General features: G+C 46.5%; 2 protein-coding genes across 2 annotated transcripts; both read left to right on the top strand.

The window, feature by feature from the left end:
• The first annotated feature begins 5,020 nt into the window (after nt 1-5,020).
• NOTUM (notum, palmitoleoyl-protein carboxylesterase) lies at nt 5,021-13,821 on the top strand. Its single transcript, XM_032199425.1, has 11 exons — nt 5,021-5,334; nt 5,709-5,761; nt 5,906-6,001; nt 7,155-7,215; nt 7,961-8,019; nt 9,410-9,512; nt 10,273-10,464; nt 11,044-11,144; nt 11,245-11,392; nt 11,888-11,935; nt 12,046-13,821. Exons 1-11 carry the CDS (start codon nt 5,021-5,023, stop codon nt 12,350-12,352), a joined length of 1,482 nt encoding a protein of 493 aa, XP_032055316.1. The 3' UTR covers nt 12,353-13,821.
• A 4,906-nt stretch (nt 13,822-18,727) lies between these two features.
• Nucleotides 18,728-20,706, top strand: MYADML2 (myeloid associated differentiation marker like 2). Its single transcript, XM_032199453.1, has one exon. The coding sequence runs from the start codon at nt 18,914-18,916 to the stop codon at nt 19,820-19,822; it is 909 nt and encodes a 302-aa protein (XP_032055344.1). The 5' UTR covers nt 18,728-18,913; the 3' UTR covers nt 19,823-20,706.
• Nucleotides 20,707-23,332: the final 2,626 nt, after the last annotated feature.

Below are 23,332 nucleotides of genomic sequence, written 5' to 3'. Positions count from 1 at the left end.
TAGAGGTTGTATCTTTACATCTAATAACGTCTGCTGGATTTTTCTTACATAAACATGCTCAGCTGTGTTTTGAGCCCCCTTGTCTAAGCTTTTGGCATCCACAAGATCCTGAGGCAATGGGTGCCACAGTTCTGTTGTGTTGCATGACAGAAATACTTAATTATGTTTTAGAACTTATTCTTTGGTGTTCCCCAGCTTTTATTAAGACAATCACTAATCATTCTCCACTACCATCTCTGTAACATTCATAAGTCCATCAACATATTTCCTGTGATTCCCTGCCACTGTAAGAGCGTTTTGCTGTAGAATGTAATGTGAAGAGGCATTACGACTTAAGGGTAAGATTGTCCTGTAAACTTTCACATGCCTACAAAAGGGGCAACAAATATCTATGGTGTGCAAGTTCTCAGTCTTTAAAATAAGGTAGAAACCCAGAGCTCTGCGAGTACTTATCACAGAACAAAAATATCCTGCTGTTACACCTTCAACAGAAGGTATGAAGAAAAAGGAACAATTAAAAAGGCTATGTTAATGTCAGCTGCTGACGTGGAGCAGCCATCCAATTTAAAAAGATACATCTTGGTTTTCATGGAGCCCAAAAATTTGGTCTTGTTTCTGGATGGGGTTGGTTCTTATTTGATGTCTGAAAGAGGCAGCTGTTTTCTATTTTGCATCTGAGAGTGACACATCCCTTAAAGAAATGTTGCTCCTGTTAAAAAAAATACCAATGTAATTTGAGCCAAAAATTTCCAAGTGGCTGGATTAGAGAGATGAATCTAGCTTTTAATGGCATATCATAATCAGAGAGTTGCATGGAGGTTAATGGTCACATTTCATATCCAGAGCCACTTCTAATCTGAAATATTTATCTGAAATTAGAAGAATCAGGAGAGAAAGAAGGGAGAGGAAACTACAACCTGGAGTTCATTAAAGTGCTACGAAGTAATAGGAACTCATTAGGGAATTGCTGAAAATATCTCTAACAATTCAGATTTCTGCCACTGTCAGGATAAGAGCATGCCTGCAAATCTACCAGGTGAGCCTCAGCAAAACAACATCCATCATGCTAAAAAGTGCTTAGAAATTGCTTTTCATTAGTGATTACAGTGAATACTGTAATGTGTAATAACTGTAGAACAATCTTTCCCTAAAATCACTTTTTAGGCAGCTAGATGTGCTTTGCATTAGGGAGATATTTCATAATATAACTATGCATGTTTACATTCAGTCACACACTCACGCAGAGAATAATGCAGAAGTTTGTTTCTCGAAAAAGCATGGGGGGAAAAAAAAAACTTTTTATTTTCTTTCAAATGGATAGGAAATTAACTGTGAACATCTAGAAATACTTTGCAAACAGTTCCAAAATATCATACAGAATAGCTATTTATCAGAGTAATGACAATACTGTAAAGTATTTCTTCCTGTCTTTACTAATGGTATGTACTACTAATCATGCTGAGTCCCACTAACGTTCAACTGGGTGCTTCCAACCACACATCACTTTGTACTGAGGCTATGAAGGGACTGTGTTGCCCTGTTGAAGTTCCTTTACCCCCCACCCCCCACTGATAGAAGAAGAGATGGTGGTAAAGTAGCATGACCGTGCAAATGTGAGATTTTATCTGTTAGTGAGTGGCCTTCTGTGGGGTAACTTACATCTTCTACCCCTTCTTCCCTCCCCCACCACTTTGACCAACTTTTGATCAACTTGAGACCCAATAAATGAGCCAAGGAACTTTAACTGAGCCAGGGCCACAGAGCGTCTGAGATCAGGTGCAAGAATGCTGGCTGCCAAAGGGAAACACCTGAAACACAAGTCCTTGCACGGGGCTCCTGGAGAAATCCTCCCAGCTTCTGATAGGGAAACATCAAGAGGTCAAGTCCTGGCAGAGTACTAGGGAATTTCAGAACTGTCTCATTTCCTGTTGTATAGCATAGTTCAAAATGCTTCAAAATACTGAATTACACTACGACATACTGGAACATTTTATACAGGCTATTTCATTTTGAGAGGTACTAAATCGAAACAGCATCTCCCTTCACATTACTCCCAATGGTTAAAAATCTCTTGTTGGCCCCCTACATGCATCAACACAACATAAAAATGTCAAATCTTCAGTGTGTGGAGGAGGTATCCAATTCTTTTGCTGCTTTCTCTGAGCTTTCTTCCATATTGGGTGCAATCTACGTAGGACAGCTCTAACCAAAGGACTAAAATTTAGTGAAGCTGTTGCATTGATGGATGGTATTGTACAATTCTCTGAAATCTGCATGCACTCGGACATTCCCTCAAATTCAGTGTGTCAGAGTTACATTGTACCAAATTTAAATGTAGAATTTTCTAGAAGTAAGAAAGTAGCCTCTCATGCCATACCCTGACAGTCTTACACTCTTCTAACAGCCCCCTTCCTCCTTCATGACAGAAGTAATACAAACATTTGTCTGGACTTTGGAAGGATGACAAGTAAGAGTGCTCTGAGAGAAACCCTCCTCCTGAGTTATCTGAAACAAGAGATACAGGAAAGCTGGAGGGAGCCCTGTAAAGCCAAGACAGGAATTATTTAACTTCTTAGCTTCCCCTCTTTGGACAAAAGCCCAAAGATCTGCAACATTAACATGTGCTTCTCTTTGCCCTAAGGTTCTTTCAGTGTCACCCGTGAATGCATCAGCTGGTACAACGTGTTACAGAGTCCAGTAACTCCAGATCTGCCCAACGAGATGGAACACGAACATCAAGAACATAAGCCCATCAGTGTGACAAACAGCACCCTTTTCTCTTAAGAAAGTAGGGTGAAGTTTAGCAACATTATCTGTCCCATTTTCTTGTTGTAGCTAGTGGAGTATGAGCTCCTGGAGTTGTTTATGCCAACTACTCCAGAGATCCCAAAGCACTCAGGACCTACAGATTAACATCTTCAGACACTGTGCAAACTAACCAGCTGCACCTCTGCTCTGTCAGCCTTGCAAATTTTCTTAACTTGCTGTAGCTGGTCCTAGGGACCAATTGCTCACACTTATCATGGCTGGTGAGGAAGGGATTTAAAGGTGGTGCAGTAAAAGATAAAGTGATGCAGAATTGTGCTGGGCCCAAAAATGTATTGGGGGTGAATGTGACTGGAGGGTTATCTCAGTTTAACTTTTTTTTTTTTTTTCCTGGTTTAGGATACTGATGGTACTATCAGCATTTAAATAAAACATTTAGAAAAAAAAAAAATCTGACTGAGGACAGAGCTGGGACTGGGTACGTAAGAGTAACTGAACAAGTAAAGAAAAAAAAAAAGTGATAATCCTATTGTGAAATCACAAGCTATGCATGTAGGAAATTCAGAGCTGAGGATGTTTTAAAAGTCCAAATGTGCTAAGGTAAAAAGTGTAGTTGCAGCAGTTGAACAGCCTTAATTCTTGCCCAATAATTAAATAAAACAAACAAACAAAAAACTCCACTTATTATTTCAAGAATACACTATTTTCACCTTTTTGATCGCAGATACGTTAAATTTCCTCATAAAGGCAGCCTGTTTCCTTGCTCCTCTCTTGAGGGCTGTTGAATTGTAGAATCACAGAACTATTAGGGTTGGACAAGACCTCCAAGATCATCCGGTGCAACCATCACCCGACCACCAATAGGTGCTCTTGAAGTGCAAAAGCTGTCCGTTTGGGTAACTAAACAAAGGAATTATTTCAAGTGTAGCATTTTCTCTGCATTCCCTCGGTTTATAACACTGAATTCTGAGGTAGTTACAACATTTTTGTGACATGCTTTGCTCTTACAGTTGACAGGCGTCCTAGTAACAGATACTTAACGCTACTTTTATGTCGGGGATTTTTTTTTCCTTTAATTGCTGGAAATGTCATAACAGTGGAGAAAACTAGGGAGAGCCGCTAGACGATAAGCCTAACGAGCCGCGAAGGGCACCCAGAAGTCCCTCAGAGGCGCTGAGCGCTGCGGCCGGCGGCGGGCGGGGCGAGGGCCCCGGGAGGAGCCCAGCTGGGGGCCGCCGCCCCCGGCCCCCCGCGATCCTCCCGCACCGCCCGGCTCGCCCGCACGCTTACCGAGTCCTGCGAAAAAGCCCTCTGCTAACGTCCCCTCTAACTTTAGCCGCGGCAGCTTCGTTCTCCTTTGTTCCCGTTGCAGCGGCGTCCCCCGGCTCGGAGCCGCCGACGGGCGCGGAGCGGAGCGCCCGTTTACCGGCGGAACGACGGCCGCCGCTGCGTCGCCGCTGCTCGCCGGCCGCGGCCCGCCCGGGCGCCCCCCGGGCCGGCCGCCGCGGGGGGTGCGGGGAAGAGCGCGACCCGGGGGCCGGGGGCGGCACCTCCCGCGGGTGGGGGGCGGGCGGCACCGCCCCTACGGGGCCGGGGGGGCGGAGCCGCCGCCAGGAGCGCGGGGGGTCGGGGGGGCGCCGCCGCCGGCGGGGCTGGCACGTGCGGGCCCTCGCGGCCACACGGCGCCGTCGGGCGCCCCAGCCCCCCCCGCCCGCCGGCCGGCCCGGGCCGGGAGGAGCCGCCCCGTGCCCCCGCCGCCCTGCGGGCGAGGCTGGCGGGCGCCGCCGGCCGCGGCCCCGGCGCCGGCAGGGGCGGCGATGGCGGCGCGGCGCGGCGGACGCCCCGACGGAGCGGCCCCGCGCCGCGGCACTGGCTCGCCGCGGCGGTGCGGCGGGCGCGGCGCAGACCCCCCGCTCCCTCCGCCTCGCTCCGAGGGGGCGGAGGGCAGGGCAGGGCGGGGGCTGGCCGGCTGCTGCCCCACGCGGCGCCCGGGCTGGCGGCGCCCCCGGCGCGCTCCCCGCGCACTCCGTGCCCCTCTGTCATGCTCGCCGCCTGGGAGCGGGCGGCGGGCTCCTGCGCCGGCAGCCGCGCCGCCGAGCCCGCGCCGCCGGCGCTGCCCTCGCCGCCCGCCGCCGACCCCCGGCCCCGCGGACGGCGCGGCGGGGCGCGGCGGAGCGCGGGCGGCGCTGCCCGCCGCCGGGGACTGGCTGCTGCTGCTGCCGCCGCGGCGAGCGGCGGGTGGCGGCGGGCGGCGATGGGCACGGCGGCCGTGCACCTCCTGCTGCTGCTGGGGCTGCTGCACGCCGGGCCCGGCGGCGAGGGCAGGAAGGGCTGGCGGCGGCGGGGTCCCGCGGTGCGCGAGCGCGGCGAGGCGGCGGCGGCGGCGCCGGCCGAGAGCTTCCCGCTGGACTTCACCGCGGTGGAGGGCAACATGGACAGCTTCATGGCGCAGGTCAAGAGCCTGGCGCAGTCGCTGTACCCCTGCTCGGCCCAGGCGCTGCCGCACGACCTGCGCCTGCACCTCCTGCACAACGCCTCGGTCACCTGCAACGACGGCAGCCCGGCCGGGTGAGTCCCGCGCGCCGCCCCCCGCCGCGCTCGCCGCCGGCTCGCGGCGCCCCGCAGCCCCCGGCCGCGGCCCCGGCCCCGGCCCGCCGAGCGCTCCCCGCGGCCCCGGCCCCGGCGCGGCCCCGAGGGCTGTGGCGCCACCGCGCGGCGGCGGGCGGCTCTGCAGCGACAGGTGCAGCGCGCGGCCCGCGGGCGGCGCGGCCCGAGCCGCTCCCCTCGGCGGGCGCCGGCGCCGCCGGCCCCGGTGCCGCCGCCGCCGCCGCCTCGCCCCCGCCCCCGCCACGTGTTCCGCGCGGCCCCGGCGCTGCGGGCGTCAAAGCGCCGCGGTCGGGCGCGGCTCCCGCTAACGCCGCCTCCGCTCTGTCCGTCCGCAGCTACTACCTCAAGGAGTCCAAGGGCAGCCGGCGGTGGCTGCTGTTCCTCGAAGGTGAGCCTCGCGCGGCTCGGGCCGGGGCCGGGCGGAGGGCGGGGGGCGGCCCGGCGCTGGCCGCCTTCCCCCAGCCGTCGGCCGGAGCCGAGGCCCCCGGCCCGGGGCGGGGCGGGGGCGGCTGACCCCTGTTCTCCCCGCCAGGAGGGTGGTACTGCTTCAACAGGGAGAACTGCGACAGCCGCTACGACACCATGCGGAGGCTCATGAGCTCCAAGGAGTGGCCCGCGACCAGAGTGGGTGAGTGTCCCCGTCGTGCCGTGGGGACGGCCGCCGGTCCCTCCCTGCCCCGTGGGGACGGCTCCCCGGAGGCAGCGCTCGGCGGCCCCCTCGTCCCGGTGGGCGCGCAGCCGCTGCCGGGCGCCTGCTCCTGCCTGGCACCAGCACGGCCTCTCCCACGCAGACGGTTCCTGCGTGAGTACGTGCAAATAATATGCCTCTGCTCGCTCGCACGGTCATGAAAGCACAGATACGCGTGTGTTTGGCTGTCTGCTTATGGCTGGTGGGCGATACTGGTGTTTTGAACTCTCGCCAACGTACTCTCTTTAGTTTAAACGTATTCACATGCTGACAGACCTGCTGGGATCTTCATAGTCTTGTTTTTGTCATTTGGTTTCCAAAGAAAGCTGCTCTTAATCCTGTCGGAAGCACTTGGACCTTGTAATCTGTCCGTCAGGACAGCTGTACTTTCTTGCAGAATGGGCTGGATGGGTTTGCGGACAGTAGTACTGGCCCTACGTGCCAGGCAGAAATGGGGTAAATTGTCTGGGCCTCTTGTGTGGAGCTGTGTGATTCCACCTCCTCCCCGTTTATAATTGTATAATGTCACTGAAGCAATCACAGTGATTCTCGGTGAAAGCATACGTTTGGGGTACACATAAAAGTACTTTTAGCTTTTTGATTTTAATGCATAAAATGGAATTAACACCCAAGACACACACTGGACAACAGGGCTCCAGAGTCAACAGAGAAATGTTGAACTTTCCTTTTCATTCTTGGTGCTTATACTCAGCCCTTCTGAAAACTCAGACTTTTCTCATTCACAGACAGTGAATCCTACATTTGCAAATATTGTGTTTGACCTGGTAGGATTTGGTGTTTGGGAAAATGCTGATCGTCTTAAGTATGTGTTCATAGGTTCTGTTCTGTACTACAGAAACTATACTACTGAAGCTTTCTGGACAGGCTTCATCTGTAACACAAATCAAATTCTGAAAGTCACATATGCCTAAGGGCAGATTTACAAATGCTCATTCATCTTCTCTAACCAATGTTGTACATTGTGAACGTTTGTTTTCTACGTGGTCAGAGATTCTGCTTTAGACTCATACAGTTACTCTGAAGTCATACACTGTCATCGGTATGTTTCTTGTTTCTTTATGTCCATCTGCAGGAACTGGGATCCTGTCATCACAGCCAGAGGAAAATCCCCACTGGTGGAACGCGAACATGGTGTAAGGAGAGACTGCTTCTCCTGCTTTTGGGGCTAACAGAGTGCTACTGAGACAGATTAAGACTAATGTCTGCAAGAGGAAATTGTACGTTTCCTCATTTGTTCCAGTTCACCTCTCTAACTAAATTGTGCTGGCAAGGTCTGGAGAAACCCAAGTTCAGTCTGCTTGGAGTTGTGGGGTGATCTAATGAAGAAAAACTGGGGATAGCTCAGAGAGCCTTCTCAAATAAATGAAGTGGCAAATACTGTTGTGGGCAGAGGCTGATAGTGTATTGTACATTTGCCAATTTGAGAGGAACATGGAGTAACTCTTTTAGTTCAAAGAGGAGAAATGAGAAAAACATCTGTTTATGCATGCATCTATATGTGAGGAAAAAGCAGAAGAGAGGGGATGTTCCTGAAGCACAGTTTCCCTGTGACAGGTCACCCACCATATCAGTGGGACAGCTGAGAGCAAAATTGTGGCCCTCTGTTCTGTCCACCAAACTTAGTGCTCCAATTAGATTGAGAAAACAGGAATTACTTGTTGATTTAACTCAGTAAAACTACCAGTGTTCAGAAGAAAATTCAAGACAGAGTTGCAATTGTCACTTTGTGTGCAAGAAGGTATGTTAAGTGTCTAAGTGGACAAGAAACGCTTCCTTTTCCCCTCCCCAGAATTTAATTTTCTTCTAGTTACTTGACCCTATCCTCACCCCCTCCTTGCATGTCTAAGGAACATCAGTACTCACACAACTCTTTTACAGATTCATCCCTTATTGCTCAAGTGATGTTTGGAGTGGTGCCTCTTCCAAGTCCGAGAAAAGTGAGTGTTACTGATGGGTTGTTGCTGCCACAGACATCACACATTAAAGGATATGGCCAGACTTCTGTGAAACAACATGAATGAAGAACAGGCTTTTCTTGCTGAAGGGCAGGAAAGAATATCAAGCTACTTCCAGATAAAACATCCTGATCTCTTTAGCTCAGTCTGTTTTGACATAGTTCAGAGCCACTGCTTGCAGAGATGTTACGCTGATGCAGTAGGCAAGGATTAGAGGAATTAAATTCCTTTTAGATGAATCCCCAGGTTCCATCCAGCACACAGCAAATTAAGTGGTGTAGCTGAGGAACCATGGTTTGTTGCGTGCAACTTTGGCTTTGTTAGTCTGAGAGGCAAGTGAATTTAGTTTCAAACTTGAATGAGGAGGGTATCTCTCCTCATGTCAACCTAAAGCTATCTGCAGGTTTCTTTGTAAAACAGGGTAGTTTGCTTGCGTACAATCCTGTTTTGCATCAGCTGTCATTTTGATAATGCCAGAACTCTAGGAGTCTGCTTAATGGAATCCTCTGCCAGGTTAAGCCGAATTTCATGCAAGTGAATTGTTCTACATCATGTAGTTCTTTGGGTTTCCCAAGTGAAGCAGGATTGGTGCAGTAATACTTGTATAAGCACAAGGAACTTTGTCTTCTTTGCCTTTGTTCATGAAGAGTTTTCTTTGAACAGAATGAAATTACTGCTGATGTACACTGCTGTGAAAGAAAGAGATAGGCCTAAAATATTCTGTGATGTGGCACTGGAAAGGCAGGAGGTTACTGTTTTTCTTTGAGTTGATCTTTGAGCTCTGACCTTAAACCAGACACCTTGTTACTCAATGTCTCTTCACTAACTAGTATCAAGAAACTGATGACTTGTGGATACCAAAGTTATACTTTCTGTCACAGTAAGGACCTTTTCATTTTGTAAGTTTCTTGTGTTGTTCCTATGAAGCAGCTACACTACAGCAAACAGTGTTTTGGTGGTGCCTGGGAATTGGTGCAAGTGTAATATGTCTTGAAATGTGGCATGTCTGAATTGGCTTTATGGACTGGGAGAATACTCACCATGAATAGAGAAAGGGTCACAGCACCTTCCTGGTTTGCTCTTGTTTTCCTTCTCTTAGTTTACCAGTTCCTATGCACTGCTGTAGGAAGGCCTGCTTGTTTTCTTGTTTGTTTGTTTGTTTTTATTCTGTTTGCTGTCTATTCGCTTCTTTCAGGGAAGTTCTGTACTGGGAGAGTATTTCTTACTAGATTAGTTTGATACAGGTAGAGGAAATGGGCCTGCTTTTAGATTCATGATTCCTTCATAAAGTTCTTAAGCATTTGTGGAGAGGAAGCAAAAGATTTAACCTGGACAGGAAACAGTTTTATTGATGCTGAGGTCTCTGTTCCAGATGAATATGCCTTCATGGGAGCACTGATCATTCAAGAGGTTATAAAGGAGCTTGTGGGAAAAGGTCTTAGCACCGCAAAAGTGTTGCTGCTAGCAGGGAGCAGGTAAGTGTCTACAAGAATTCCTGTGGTGAAGACAGGAGATCTCCACAGCAGAAAGCTGTTAGGGATGAGCTAAATTCCTGAAAAATTTCTTCTAGGAATGTAGTAACTGTAATATAACAAACTCTACATCTGTTCTCAGTTTTCTCCTTTGGGTGGTACAGCAGGAAATGATAGAAGTGTATTTCCTCAGCTTTTGGTCCAGGTACATTTATAAGAAAATAACAGGGTAAAAGATTTGCAAGAGGGAGGGGATGTGTTTATTCTGCCCTGCATTAAAAATGCTGGCACCTGTGGATACATGCCATGAAACACATGTGCTGAACCTATTCACAAGAAATCTGATTAAAAACTCAGATTTGCCTGTCACAGATGCTCTGAATCTTGTTACATTGCGCTGCTGTGATACACCCATGTAATATATGCTGAGTGTAATATAGACAAATTCACTCTTTGCCACTTCTCACTTGAGATTCTTTCAGGTTTTGAGCAGCCAAAACTCTTGCAAGTAGTATAAAGCCTATATATCTCCCAAAAGAAAAAACTAGAACTGGATTTTGTTTCTGAGGTACCAGATTGTTACTCAGAGCTGGCTTTATTTCAGAATGTTTTGCAAAGCAAGGAAATAACTTGGTAACTACTAACTGGATTGTCCTGTGGATAGAACCAGTTGTTTTGAGTGTCACTGCTGAATATGTACACTAGCCAGCCATTTAATAGCTACACCAGCATCATCACTGCTGTATTAAAATTGCTGTTACAGTGCTGGAGGAACAGGAGTGCTCTTGAATGTGGATCGAGTGGCGGAGCAGCTGGAGGAGATGGGTTATCAAGGGATTCAGGTTCGAGGCTTGGCAGACTCTGGATGGTTCCTGGATAATAAACAGTATCGCAGAACTGACTGTATCGATACCATAACGTGTGCTCCAACAGAAGCTATCAGAAGAGGAATAAGGTACAATCACATGCTCTAAAGCATGCTTTTATACAGGATTAATAGTGGAAAGATGTTCATAGAATCATGTTCTCCTCTATCTTCATAGAATCGTAGAATGACTTAGGTTGGAAGGGACCTCAAAAGATTATCTAATTCCAATTCCCCTCCCATAGGCAGGGTTGCCAACTGCCTAGATCAGGTTGCTCAGGGCCTCATCTAACCTGGTCTTGAATACCTCCAGGGATGGGTCATCCGCAACCTGTAGGCAAGCTTTTCCAGTGCCTTGCCACCCTCTGAGTGAATTTTGATCTTCCTGTATTTTGATGCTTGAAGAGTATTTATTTATTATCTAATGTCAGTGTTGTTTTTTTTTTCACTTTTTTTTTTTTTTAATAAAATCAAATTTCAAATATAGGTGTGCAAAAGAATGTGCAATTGCAGATGCCCTCAAATGCATTGATAGGACAATGTAGCCAAGAAAGAATGCTGCTTTTATTAAGCTGGAATGATAACCAGGACAGAAATATAGCATGATATGGATAGACTATTGTTAAGATGTCATTATGACATTCATTCTGTTGTTGCTTTGTCTTCCAGGTATTGGAATGGTATTGTTCCTGAACGCTGTAAGCTGCAGTTTAAAGAGGGAGAGGAATGGAACTGTTTTTTTGGATATAAGATTTATCCTACTCTTCGATGTAAGTATTGGAGGAGAGAGATAAAATGGATTCTAAGGTTTTCTCTGTATTCACAGCTAACTTACTAGCCATTCACTTTCCGAATTTTTTGTCTTCCTAGGTCCAGTCTTTGTTGTCCAATGGCTCTTTGATGAGGCTCAGCTTACTGTAGACAATGTACACCTCACTGGCCAGCCTGTTCAGGAAGGGCAGTGGCTCTACATCCAGAATCTGGGCAGGGAGCTGAGAAACACCTTGAAGGATGTAACGTAAGTCTTTCAGTAAGGAAAACTCACTTCCAAAACAAGTATTTTATCCAATATTCTAGCAGTGTTTCTCAGATCTCTGGTGTCATAGATTTGGTAACTATGCTTAGTCTACACCAAGAATCTTGCTGGTTTTATTTCTGAATAAGTGCAAAGTAATTTCCAGGTTCACAGTTACCAGTTGTCCTTATTAAGTACTGATCATAAAACACTGAGATAGCTGAGACAACAGAGGAAGAACCATTAATGTACTTTATTTGCTGCATGCAGGAGCGGGTATTCAGGAGTCTCTTGTAGTAGATGTACACTATTAGGCAGGATGGAACCCCTTTTCCAGTCCAGCCAGGTTTTATGTCATGATAAGCTTCTCTGTTTCTAAAAGCTTTGTCAGGGCAGCAAAAATTCCACTTTCTGCCTAGTCCAGAATATTCTATTGAACAGGAGTTAATTTGTCCGTCCAAGACAAATCCTAATCCATGTTTCCCTTTTTTTCTTTAGTGCTAGCTTTGCTCCTGCCTGTTTGTCTCATGAGATCATTACACGCAAGTGAGTGATTTTACAGATTCTATGAAAGGTCAACACGGAAACAGTAGGGGAATTAATCAGTTCTGATAACCTGACCCTTCTGATACAATCTGTGTGGTTTGTCTTTTCAGTCACTGGACGGACATCCAGGTGAAGGGGACATCATTACCCCGTGCCCTGCACTGTTGGGATCGGAGCCTACATGAGAGCAACAAAAATGGGAAAGCCCCTCTGAAAGGTTGCCCAATTCATCTGATTGACAGCTGTCCATGGCCCCACTGCAACCCCTCGTGCCCCACTATCAGGGACCAGTTCACAGGGCAGGAGATGAATGTGATCCAGTTTCTCATGCACATGGGTTTTGATGTTCAGAAGATGGCACAGCAACAGGGCCTGGAGCCCAGTAAACTTCTGGGGATGCTCAGCAGTGGTAACTAGGAAAGGATCTTCTGAGGGGCAGGGAGATCAGGAGGGGACTCGGGGCCCTTCTCCCACACACTCTAATCTTCTTCCTTAAGCTCATACAGGCTGGTGCATGCTCACCCCCCATGCAGGCAGAAACCTGTACACAACCACATGTTCCCGCACTCTTGCACACTTAAGATGTGTCAAGAAAAAAAAATGCAATTTCTTGCTTACACAATTTGTCTGGAACTTGTTACCTCCAAACTCGAGGGATCACTCCTGGCCATTCACATCCTCTTCCTGTCTTACACAAGGCAATCTAATACAGGGAGTAGTAAAGCCATAAATAGCAGCAATGAGAACCTTCCCCAGATCTAGGACTTTTTCCCTTGTCATGAATTTTACATCATAGACTCGATACAAGTGGTGAAAAAAGCAAGCACTGGATTTCTTTTGTCCAACAAGAAGTGAAGGAATGATTACATGACTTCCTGGAGGTCAGCATCTCATGATATATCATAACATACAAACAAAGGACATGTGCTAGGGATGGACACTCTTGTAATCAATTTACTTCTGTATTATTTTATAAAATGACTTTTTTATTACTTTTTTAAACTAAGCAAGAAATATAAATGATATTGTTTTGTAACATATTTTTTTTAAATAACGAAGGCACCTCTTGCTACTTTGGCAATGTGGACATATTTATTTTAATATGTAAAATGCTATTTATAAGGGCTGACCAGAGAACCATTCATATGTCTTTGTAAAGTTGTATATGCTGCTCATTTGGGTGGGTTTTCCTTATGATCACTTGTGCCTGGGAGAGGGCTGAGGGGGGTATTGACATTTTATATTAATTAGACTTCAGTGTTCCACTTGCAATATGCTTTGTCATTGTTTCTGTAATGAAGAGTATGTGAGGTCTAAGTACAGATACTTTCTCCCAGCATCTGCTGTTTGCTTACTTGCACAGCATTTTCAGCTTGAAGTTTGTGTTTTGTCAGGGATTCAAGGGCAGTGTATTTTAAGATGCAGAGAGATCTGGTTTTACAGCAAAGGCCATTATTCTAGTTAGAGAAATATTTGATTTGATCAGACTATCTGGTCTGTCTTAGAAGGTGAAGCATTTGCAAAAAAAAAAAAAAAAAAAGCGAACACAAGTCAAGAAACAACATACTGCTATTCTACTGATTGCTTGCAAACGCGCCCACCTCAGAGAACATACATGTATAGAATCCTCTTTGTAATGGGAGGAGAACAAGGGAGGGATCAGGAATGTGTGGCTGAAGCATGCACTTCCAAGAAATATCTTACCAGGTTAAAAGGGTAGCTCTATGTGTGAAATTTGTTGTCATAGGTGAGTAAAAAAGCAGAAACTCCAACCATTCAGTTACTGGTTACAGACTTCAGCAAACACTCGGGCAGTACCACATAGGAAATTAGCAGTCCTGCTGTGCAAGATGGGGTTTATTACACATTTAAGATTAAAAGGAAAAGAAAAAAAGTAGCTAAAGACAAAATGGATGGTGTTCCCAGAAGAACAGACATGCAGGAAAGCTATCAATGGAGTTTCCGTATTATTAATATAGGGTTTACTTATACTTTTTAGGTTTTATTGACTGATGTAAAATTGTTCTGACTATATTTTTGGCACTAAATTGAGAGGCTTCTTCAGTACAGAGAATGTTTGAAAAAGCATATGGGAAGATGGGATTCCTTTGAGGGCTGGAGTCATGTGAAGTCAATCAGTATAAAGTGCTGGTACTTGAGTAGTAGCCAGAATTTCTGCTATGCACTAGTTTGTCAGTTGGGAGCATTGAGGGAAACTGCTGAACTACTACATCAGTAGTTCATAGAATGACTACACACAAGATGATGCATCTGTAGATATGGCAAGTGCCCTAGTCTCTGTCCATCAATGTCCTTCTACTAGGAAAAGGTAAAGTATAAATGCCACTACTTATATTTGCAATATTTTTTGCAGAGCTGACTACCTGTATTACTAAAGCATTAAATCAAAGGCTAATTTCTAAGAGGCTAAGAATGTTCAGAGGAGATAAGTGACATCTATTTTTCTTGGGAGTAGAGGAAAAAAAATCCCTGGAGGTCAGTGATCTCATTTAGCTTAGTATGGCTCTGCAACAGTCTTTCAAAAGATATAACAGGAAGCAGAAATTCCTCAGAAATATTATTAAGGGGGAATTTGGCTAATTTATTAGGAAAAAAATATATATACTAAGTGGTTGCCAGCAGTAGCTGGGAACTGCAATCTGTAACACAGGTGGTCATTTCCAGTTCTATATTTCTTCTCGTACTTGTGCAATAAATAATTTTTCCAAGCCTTTGTGATTCTGACACTCCTAAGTTCATCCCCAGTGACATTTGCTATGTGGAAGCCAATGTCAAAATGGGTAAGACTGGAAGAATTCAGTACCATGTGTTTGTACTCAGATCTTATGGCTAGATTAGATGTTTTCTATTAGACACCCATCATTGAAAAGTCATCTCTATCAGGATCATGTAATTGATCCAAAATTAAAAGGCAACTAAGAAATGAAAAGTTGTTAGCAGAGGTGTCTATTTGCACTACATTATTATAGTTTCCAGACTCAGACACTGGGCACGTAAAAGTTTCATTTGTAAGATGGAGGGCAGAGCCCATAACTATTTACTACAGCAATGGCTGCTAATACACAGGGGCTCTAATGGTGTTGCAGCAGGCTGATTGAAACTTAACTTTTATCCAGGTAAGCAGTGAGCCCCTCTTTATCCCTGACTGCAAAGGACAGCAGACCTGAGCTAGTAATGCACACCAAAAACACTGGTGAAGACCACGGACAATTATTATCTGTCAGGCTTACTGGCTGGAACTGCATGCTAAAAGTGCTGCACTGGAGAGAAGGGTACAGAAGGGCTGTGATAGAGAAAGGTGCCCCATTCCTCTGACCAGCAATGTGGAGGCAACATCATTACTGTGAAAACACATCGACAGTGTGGTAGCAGCTGTGGGACAGCATCGCCGCTGCTATTCCTTCCTCAGTTCCACAGTATCTGTTGCAGCTGTGGTGCAGCTGATCAAGATTTGCTCTCTGTGCTAGCTCTTGCTGCTCCAACCTCATGGCAGCACAGCTTTGGTGTGGAATTTGGGCTAAAAGTCTGGATGTTTTAGTAGTCATGGTTTCTTCTGGGTTCATCAATTCTCACTTTGTAGGATGTTGTGATTTACCACTTAGGAACCACTAGTCTGATGTGCAGGCATGCGTGCTTTTCAGTACTCATTTTAATTGCAAAGCTTCCATGTCATTCAGCAGCAAATGACTGGCCCTGGATCTTTCAAAAAAACCTGCAACAGCATGCAGAATAGTTCCCTGTTCAGCACAGCAGGGTCTCAAAGGAGCAGTGCAGCAAGCTGCCATGATGAGGTGCAAGAAGCTGTGGGTTTCTATTGCCGTACCTTCTATGTGATACTTGTTTACACCTTTCTAAAGTGGAAAGAAAACTGAAGTGCTTTTGAAATACACCTGTTAGATGCTAGGAAATCAGACTGGTGGCAGCACCTGGAGGCCCTGGGGATCCTCAGAAGCTAGACCTGCATGTTCAAACAGAATGCTCTGGCTGAAGGCAGTGGTCCACCAGCTGCACTGCTCCTGTCCACTATTTGTTAGTGGCACCATTGACCTCTACCAGATCTGCCTCACAACACTGAGGTCTCTGGAGTGCCACCACTGCCTGCAGAAGCAGGAGCCGGGCAGCACATCCAGCTCTGCTCCAAGTAAACATTTCCTCACTGCCCCCACATAGCCAGTGCGGTACAGCTGCAGTTAAGTGCTTTAATAGGGAGTGGTGGGAAGAAAAGCAGGACATAGAGGAGCTCCTTCTGTGACTTAAGAAAAGTGATGAGTGTGACTTCAGATGTTTAGATGCAACAGAGCATCATTGATGGAGTGCTGAAATTGCACAGGGGCAGCAAAGCAGGATGGGTGAGAACCCAAAGCAGCAATAGCTTTGCCTTGTAACACAGACCATTTAACCGGACATGCCACAATATAGACAGCAACACTGTCAGTAAAGCCTGGAAAAACCTCTGCTAGAGGTGAAGGATTAGCATCACAGAGAGTCAGGAAGGGCAAGGGTTCAGAGTGCCAGTTTGTTTGCCTGCAGCTCCTCGGCCTTCTTGTTGCATTTCCTGGTTGTTGTTATGTTAATTGTGATAATTCCACCCCAGAATGAATGCAGAGTTTCTACATTTATCACCAGAAGTCTTTTTAAGGAAAACGGGAGAGAGTTTTGCAACAAGACAGTTGGAGTTATCCCTGGCCTACAAAATACTGACTGTAAGTATGTTAAACTGCTGGAGTGACTAATTTTCATGGTAAGCAATCCTGCTGTAACCTACGTCTGTCAGAATTTGTCTCTTCTTAAACCACAGTTTGATCACAAGTGATTTTCAGCAGCAATACCAGCTTAATTGGTTCCTGTACAGTCCCCTGGTTCTGGCTGCTGTTTATCAAAGCCACTGCTGCATGGATACAAGCATGCTCATTGGCATTGTGAATCAGACCAGTGATTAATCCAGGTTAAAAATAATCCTTGTCAGGTGTAAACTTTCTGCTGTTCTTTTTTAAACCTGAGTATCCTGATCGAGCTCACACAGCAGCTGTGTAAGCAAGATATATAAGAGCAAGGGAAGGGAGTGGATGGGTGGAAACAAACAGTTGGAAGCTGGATGTGCTGCATCACCACCAAAGCCTATGCTGTCCGTGTGGAAGCTCATATACAGGTGAGCTTCCCAGCAGCAGGAATTGCTGTAGTGTGGCCTCCCAGGTGGGGGTCCTGCCTGCCAGCAGACTTCACAGGCAGCCAAGTGCTCAGAGGGGGCATTCTTCCAGTGGGACCAGGGGCTTTCAGTCACTGAGATCCTTGAGCTGGCCCACATGAGCTCCCAGTCCCAGTGCACGGAAGGGCGATGCGAGAAGGGGCAGCAGCATTCACCTGGGCAAACCCAGGCTGCCCCAGAACCGCATGCTAAGACGGTTTGGAGTAGTCTCTTTTGTCATCACTTTATGGTATCTAGCGCTGTGTGTGGTGATTTGTGGGTGGGTCCTATGTTGTCACATTAACATATGAATATGAAACAGTGATATTAAGCAATTATCACCGTTACCAAGCACCACCCCTAGGAAGTTACAGGCTTCATCAGCACATCTGATGACTACCTGGCAGCATTAAGGAACGTTTCCCTGCTTAGGGCTGGGTCTGGCCACACTCGAGCTGACTCCTTGCACCTGTGCTGAGCTCCTAGGAGGACCCTGGTGCCACCCTGGGACCAGTGCAGCAGGGGCTGGTTTGCAGGTGGGGAGACAGCAACGCTGCTGTGAGGTCTGTGAGGAATCTTTTTTTCTGTGGTGTGTTTTTTGCATTCTGAAACTCCAGCAGAAAATTTACTTAACTTTTAAAGATAAAATTAAAAGACCTTTGAGCAGCGACCAAGTCTGGGAAAGCATATACCAAACAGCTGTCTGGGAAAGCTTTGATCCAATAGGAAGAAGGGTTTGACACTATACATTGAAATCTGTGTTCCAAAGCAAAGCCAAGGATATCAAAGCCATTTTTTGTCAACAACTGCATTTGTTTTTGCCATTCAGAGATACAAGAATAACTGGTTTCCATAGAAGTAAAACAGAGACAGGGAAGAGTTTAAGGAGACAGTGAGGACTGGCGATCAAAATCTTCACAGCTGCATGCTCTCGCTAATGCTCAAAGCACAGCAGGGCCTTTCACAGCAGGTAAACGTATTACTGCTCCAGATCAAAAGGAGCAAAGTGAGTCAGCTTTTATCACAGCCTCTGCTCTATGTCCTTTTGCAGTGCTTACGATGCCTTCAGGCTTGGGCCTCTTCTCAGGCAGCCCCGGGTCTGTGGGGCAGTGTCCCCGTTTCTGCACCATGGCTGAATCAGAGCCCACCTCCACCAACAGCCTTGTGGTGTGGCTGTGGGGAGGACAGCAGTGCACAAGTGACCTACACGCTTCTAAAGGAGCAACAGAAGGATAATCAGGAGCCCCTGATGGACCTCACAGTTTCAGTGTTAAATAACACCGGCTCACGGCAGTTGAGAGGGGCAGGACTCATTCCAGAACTATTAATATAGCCTCTATTTATACTCCTGGGTTCCTGCAAACGCCATAGCAGAGAGCTACAGCTGCAGAACTGAAATGGAATAAATGTCAGCCTCCAGGGAGAAAGTGATCCTTTCAGCCATCATGTGGGAAAGGAGACAGTGAAAGGACAGAATAAGGGGCAGCGTTCAGACCTGGGAAAGCAGAGCGAGCTGATCGTGGCACCCTGAGAATGCAGCCGGTGGGCAGAGCCAGCCAGTAACCTCCCTGCAGCAGCAAGTCTGTGCTGAGAGGCTGCCAGAAACGCACATTCAGCGTCACACACAGCACCTACGGATACCGGCAGAGATGAGGCAGGGATTCAAGCTGCTGTCCCACTGACTCGGCCCCAGGTGTGACTCAGGACAAAGGAGCAAAAGCCTGAAAGTAAGCTCTTGTTTTTTTTAGTGCACTGTCTGCTGGACTGGAAAGATGATGGAGAACACAGGAGGGCCATATCTGAACACCGCTGCTGTAACGTCCCCTGTGGGAATAGCTCGCTTGCTGCAGATAATGTTTGGATGCACCACATTCAGCCTGGTTGCCCACCAAGGGGGATTCAGTGCAGCATACGGCACTTTCTGCATGTTTGTCTGGACCTTCTGTTTTGCCGTCACTGTCTTCATCATAACCTGCGAGTTCACGCATCTGCACAGCTGCCTGAGCATTTCCTGGGGAAACTTCACTGCTGCTTTTGCCATGCTTGCCACACTCATGTCCGTCACGGCAGCAGTGATCTACCCACTCTACTTTGTCCAGCTTGGCTGTTACCCTATCGGCTGTGAGGTGAGAGACTTTCGTATAGCAGCCAGCGTCTTTGCTGGCCTCGTGTTCATTGTGTATGCCGTGGAGGTGTTCCTGACCAGGGCAAAACCAGGACAGGTCACCAGTTACATGGCCACTGTCTCTGGGCTTCTGAAAATCGTTCAGGCCTTTGTGGCCTGCATCATCTTTGGGGCGCTGGTGAACGACAGCCAGTACAGCAAATACGTAGCAACACAGTGGTGTGTGGCTGTCTACAGCTTTTGCTTTGTGGTGACAGTGGTGGTGGTCGCCTTCAGCGTCACAGGTAGGACCGCTTTGCTCTGGTTTCCCTTCGAGCGCTCTGTGGTTGTCTACACCTTTGGGGCCGTCCTGCTGTATGTGAGTGCGGCTGTCATCTGGCCGGTGTTCTGCTTCGACAGTAAGTACGGCTCCCCACAGCGCCCCGGCCTCTGCGCCAGGGGCAGGTGCCCGTGGGACAGCCAGCTGGTGATCGCCATCTTCACCTATGTCAACTTGCTGCTCTACGTCGTGGACCTCGCCTACTCCCAGCGCATCCGCTTCGTCTCCCACCTCTGAAGTCTGGGTCTGCCTCCGCGAGGTCATCCTGGCTCCAACAGCGGCAGGAGACGGGATGCAGCAAAGGCAGGCACTGCCCGGGTGCGCCAGGGAGAGCCACAAACCAGACTTCAAGGTTAAGACTGACTGGAGCAGCAAGTCAACAGCCCATGGTGGGTAGGCTGCCCACCTCCCTGTCATTCAGCATCTGCTTCGACCTCCTGGTGTCAGAGCAAAGAAATTCTGTGGTTCAAAGTATGCAAAATGGCCTTTCATCTCCAGAAAGCAAAAATGCCTGCTGCAATAGCAGGTCTGTAGGCTACTGGATTACTGAGACAAATATTAGGAAAGATACCAAGGATTTTGAAACTGTTACCAACACTTAACTATAATCAAGTGACTACCCAGGAAGTGGGAAAGTTAAAGGCTGCATCAAGGAACACCAGTTGTGGAGATGAAAAACAATCCTTCAAAGTTTGGGTTAGTCTGGGCTATGTGGTGAGACATGAAATGCTTACAAGTGTGGGAAATTCCAGTCAGGATGTTTCTGAGAAGAACATAGCTGTAGCATTATTTTGAAGGTTACCAGTCATCTCCCTCTCCCTTTTCTCTCCAGCACCAAAAAAGAATATCCTCAAGCATGCGCCTTGGTAGGAAGCATGGGATATTCTTATTTAGCAAACACCGGGTCATTACAGAAATGAAAATTTGTGAAATTGGGGTTCTACTGCCAGGAAACTGGGTGCAGAACAGAGCCAGACTGCAAAATAACTGTATAATCAGACACCTGAACATGAGCAGGACCAGAAGGTATCTTGACATGCGCTTTGTCTCAGTTCATGTGCCACTGTTTCTTTACACTGATGTAATTTTTTTTCCTAGAAGATTAAAGATATGGGGGGGGGGGGGGGGAGAGAGAGGGCGGAATGGATGCAAAGATTAATTGATCTCACAGCTCTGCATAAAAGACCAAATTTGTGGGGAAAAAACCTTGCACATAATGGTAACAAATCCAGAGTGCTGCCTCAGACCAGATGAGGTTCTAGGATTCCCGAACTCTTTGTGTCACCAACCAGCTGCATTTCTCTGACCCATCCCTCACAAAACACCCACTTTGAAGTCTCACATAGCATGGCTCAGATTTCAAGCTTAATAGAAGAACTGTTCATTTCTGACCCAGCAAGAAACCAAAGCAGTCTGAGTACTTCTGCTGAAGGCACGCAGACTAGATAGGTTTGATTAAAATCTAGAAGTAGCTGACTGTCAGAAGAAGGATTTGTTTTTTAACCAAATTAAAATAAAGCTGAATGGCAGACTTGAGTACTACATCTCCAGAGGTTTGTGTACGTTCATGTTGCTCTCTGCACAGTTGTTATTTCACCAGGCATATCCCTTCTGCTTTCTGCCAGAAAGCACAGTTCAATTTATTTTGATGTATGAAGCCTGAATGCAGCCCTAAAAAAATGTATGGACAAGACCGCCAAGACCTCTGACTGACATTCTTTGTAGCAGACTCACTCAGGAAAAAGGAAGGAAATGCATTTTTCATTGTTGTTTGTACGAGGTTTGAAAAGCAAAGGAAAAAATTTATGTTGGGACAGATTGCATTGGACAATTCTGCTACCCTGAGTAGGAACCAGCATTTAGAACTGGGAACTATTAGTCCATGAAACAGGACAAGAATCAGTATCTATCATAAAGGGAGTGCACTAAACAGCCTTCCAAGGGATTTTTCTCTTGCACAAATTCCCATTAAGGGCAGGAAATTTTAAAAATAATGGCCCAGCAAGAGGCTGGCCAGCTTCTTCCAGGGCACGAGTTAAGACTACCTAGTATAGGTATAAGAAAGGACATTAGGGAGCTTTATTTTTTTTTGCAAACCAGATAATCTAAGGCATTGTACAAACAAGAAATACTACATTTGGAAAAGAAATTATTTGTAGTAGAGCAGGCAATGTACAAATAGAGTTACTGCATACAAGAAGAATCTAGAGCATTTATGATGTATTTTTTTAAACTTGACAACCTGGACAAATTAAGCTGTGTAATGCTTGGAAATTATTTAGCTTTTGTTATTCCAGAGTGGGAAAAAAAAAATAAGGTGACTAAACCATCCTGGTTTCTGTTATAAAATTTTAACCTGAAGGGGAAAAAATATATTTATATATATTGTTTTAAGAAAGCATCTTCCTGTAGGCTCCATCATGGCTACAAGGAGCTGGTGGAAACCAGGGAGAGGGGTGTCAGTGACAGGTGCCCAGCAGGGGCTGCTTGCCCTGGAGGTGATGCTGCCAAGCTCCTCAGCTGGTTAACACCTTTTTTCAGCTATGTATTTTGCTTGCTTCTTGCTGTGAAGATTTTGCACCAAGCAATTAGCAGGAGTATGATTAAAAATCTGCTAATGGCACAAGTTCATGCAATTTATACAATGCCAGGGGCATGAAGCAAGGCCCAAGAGAAACAGGCAACTGGGAAACAATTGGGGTAAAATTTAGTGTCTCAACAGCAAGGAGGAAATAGAATTTAACATGGAAATCATGATACCACTGACTGGAGGAGTGGAAAGAATAGTCATTGCCAAGAACAGTGTGTTCAGATTTAGCTTTCTCATCTGCCAGCCAAAGACTGAGCAAAAAATGTTAGCATGGTCAAAATGGCAAAAAAAATAAAGATTGTGTGGACAACAATCCACTCTTTTAGGGGAAAAAAAATGAAAACCTCATGCTTTAGTGGTTAAAACACCCTCTAACCATTGGAAACTATGAGATTACCCAATCTAGGACAGAGAACATCCAATATCTGCTTAATATGATTTTAACAACCAACCCTATTATGATCCAATTAATTAAAAAGCCTTTTATTTCCAGAGCTCATTTTTCTCCTTAATTAATAAATTAAGATCAAGTAACTTGTATTCTGCTGCAAAGCAAAATAAGATCAATGATTCTCAAAGTTTTTTGTTAAGCTTATGTCAGAACGCAAATGTGCTTGTTTAGAACTAGGGATTTATGCTTGCAGATAGCCTACACAGGTCATAGAAGCATGTATTTTAAAAAATTAAATAAGAAGTAAGATCTGAATCTTTAGTATTCTCACCACCACCTCGATGAAGGCGACTAGGATTTAGTATCCCAGAAAGACAGCATTCAGGAACATTTACCCACAGGAGAAACACGGACTTTATTTTTGTCAATAAAGGAAATAGTAAAAAGCCAAAGAAGGAAAGAAAAAAAATCGGTGTGGTAAGATTACACTGAGGAAGAAAAACACAGCCTAGCTACGTATTTCACAATGTCTTGGTCTCCTCACAGGCCATTGCTATGGACCTTTCCTCTGAGTGAACCCACAGCACAGGGCTGTTTCTCTGAAGCACTAGCTCCTGCCACAGATGAGATGAAACCAGCCTTTGTTCTGAGCACCCAAGCGACTTCCTCGATGATAGCTGAGGCACTCGATGCAGGTATCTATTAGCTGTGCTAACGGAACTTCTCTGGTCGCTGGGTTATAAAAATTTCCATCCTGGTTCAAGTG

Source organism: Aythya fuligula, chromosome 18, assembly GCF_009819795.1.
Source record: "Aythya fuligula isolate bAytFul2 chromosome 18, bAytFul2.pri, whole genome shotgun sequence".
In the NCBI taxonomy this organism is placed as follows: domain Eukaryota; kingdom Metazoa; phylum Chordata; class Aves; order Anseriformes; family Anatidae; genus Aythya; species Aythya fuligula.
Note: the sequence above shows the minus strand (reverse complement) of the source record. Positions and strands in the feature narration are given on the sequence as shown.

What these genes read in the sequence shown, in the direction of transcription:
- NOTUM (XM_032199425.1), top strand. Translation starts at nt 5,021, where the DNA reads ATGGGCACGGCGGCCGTGCACCTCCTGCTGCTGCTGGGGCTGCTGCAC. An exon ending in GATTTATCCTACTCTTCGAT is followed by an intron (nt 11,145 to 11,244) that starts GTAAGTATTGGA and finishes TTGTCTTCCTAG; the next exon opens with GTCCAGTCTTTGTTGTCCAA. An exon ending in AACACCTTGAAGGATGTAAC is followed by an intron (nt 11,393 to 11,887) that starts GTAAGTCTTTCA and finishes TTTTTTCTTTAG; the next exon opens with TGCTAGCTTTGCTCCTGCCT.
- MYADML2 (XM_032199453.1), top strand. Translation starts at nt 18,914, where the DNA reads ATGATGGAGAACACAGGAGGGCCATATCTGAACACCGCTGCTGTAACG.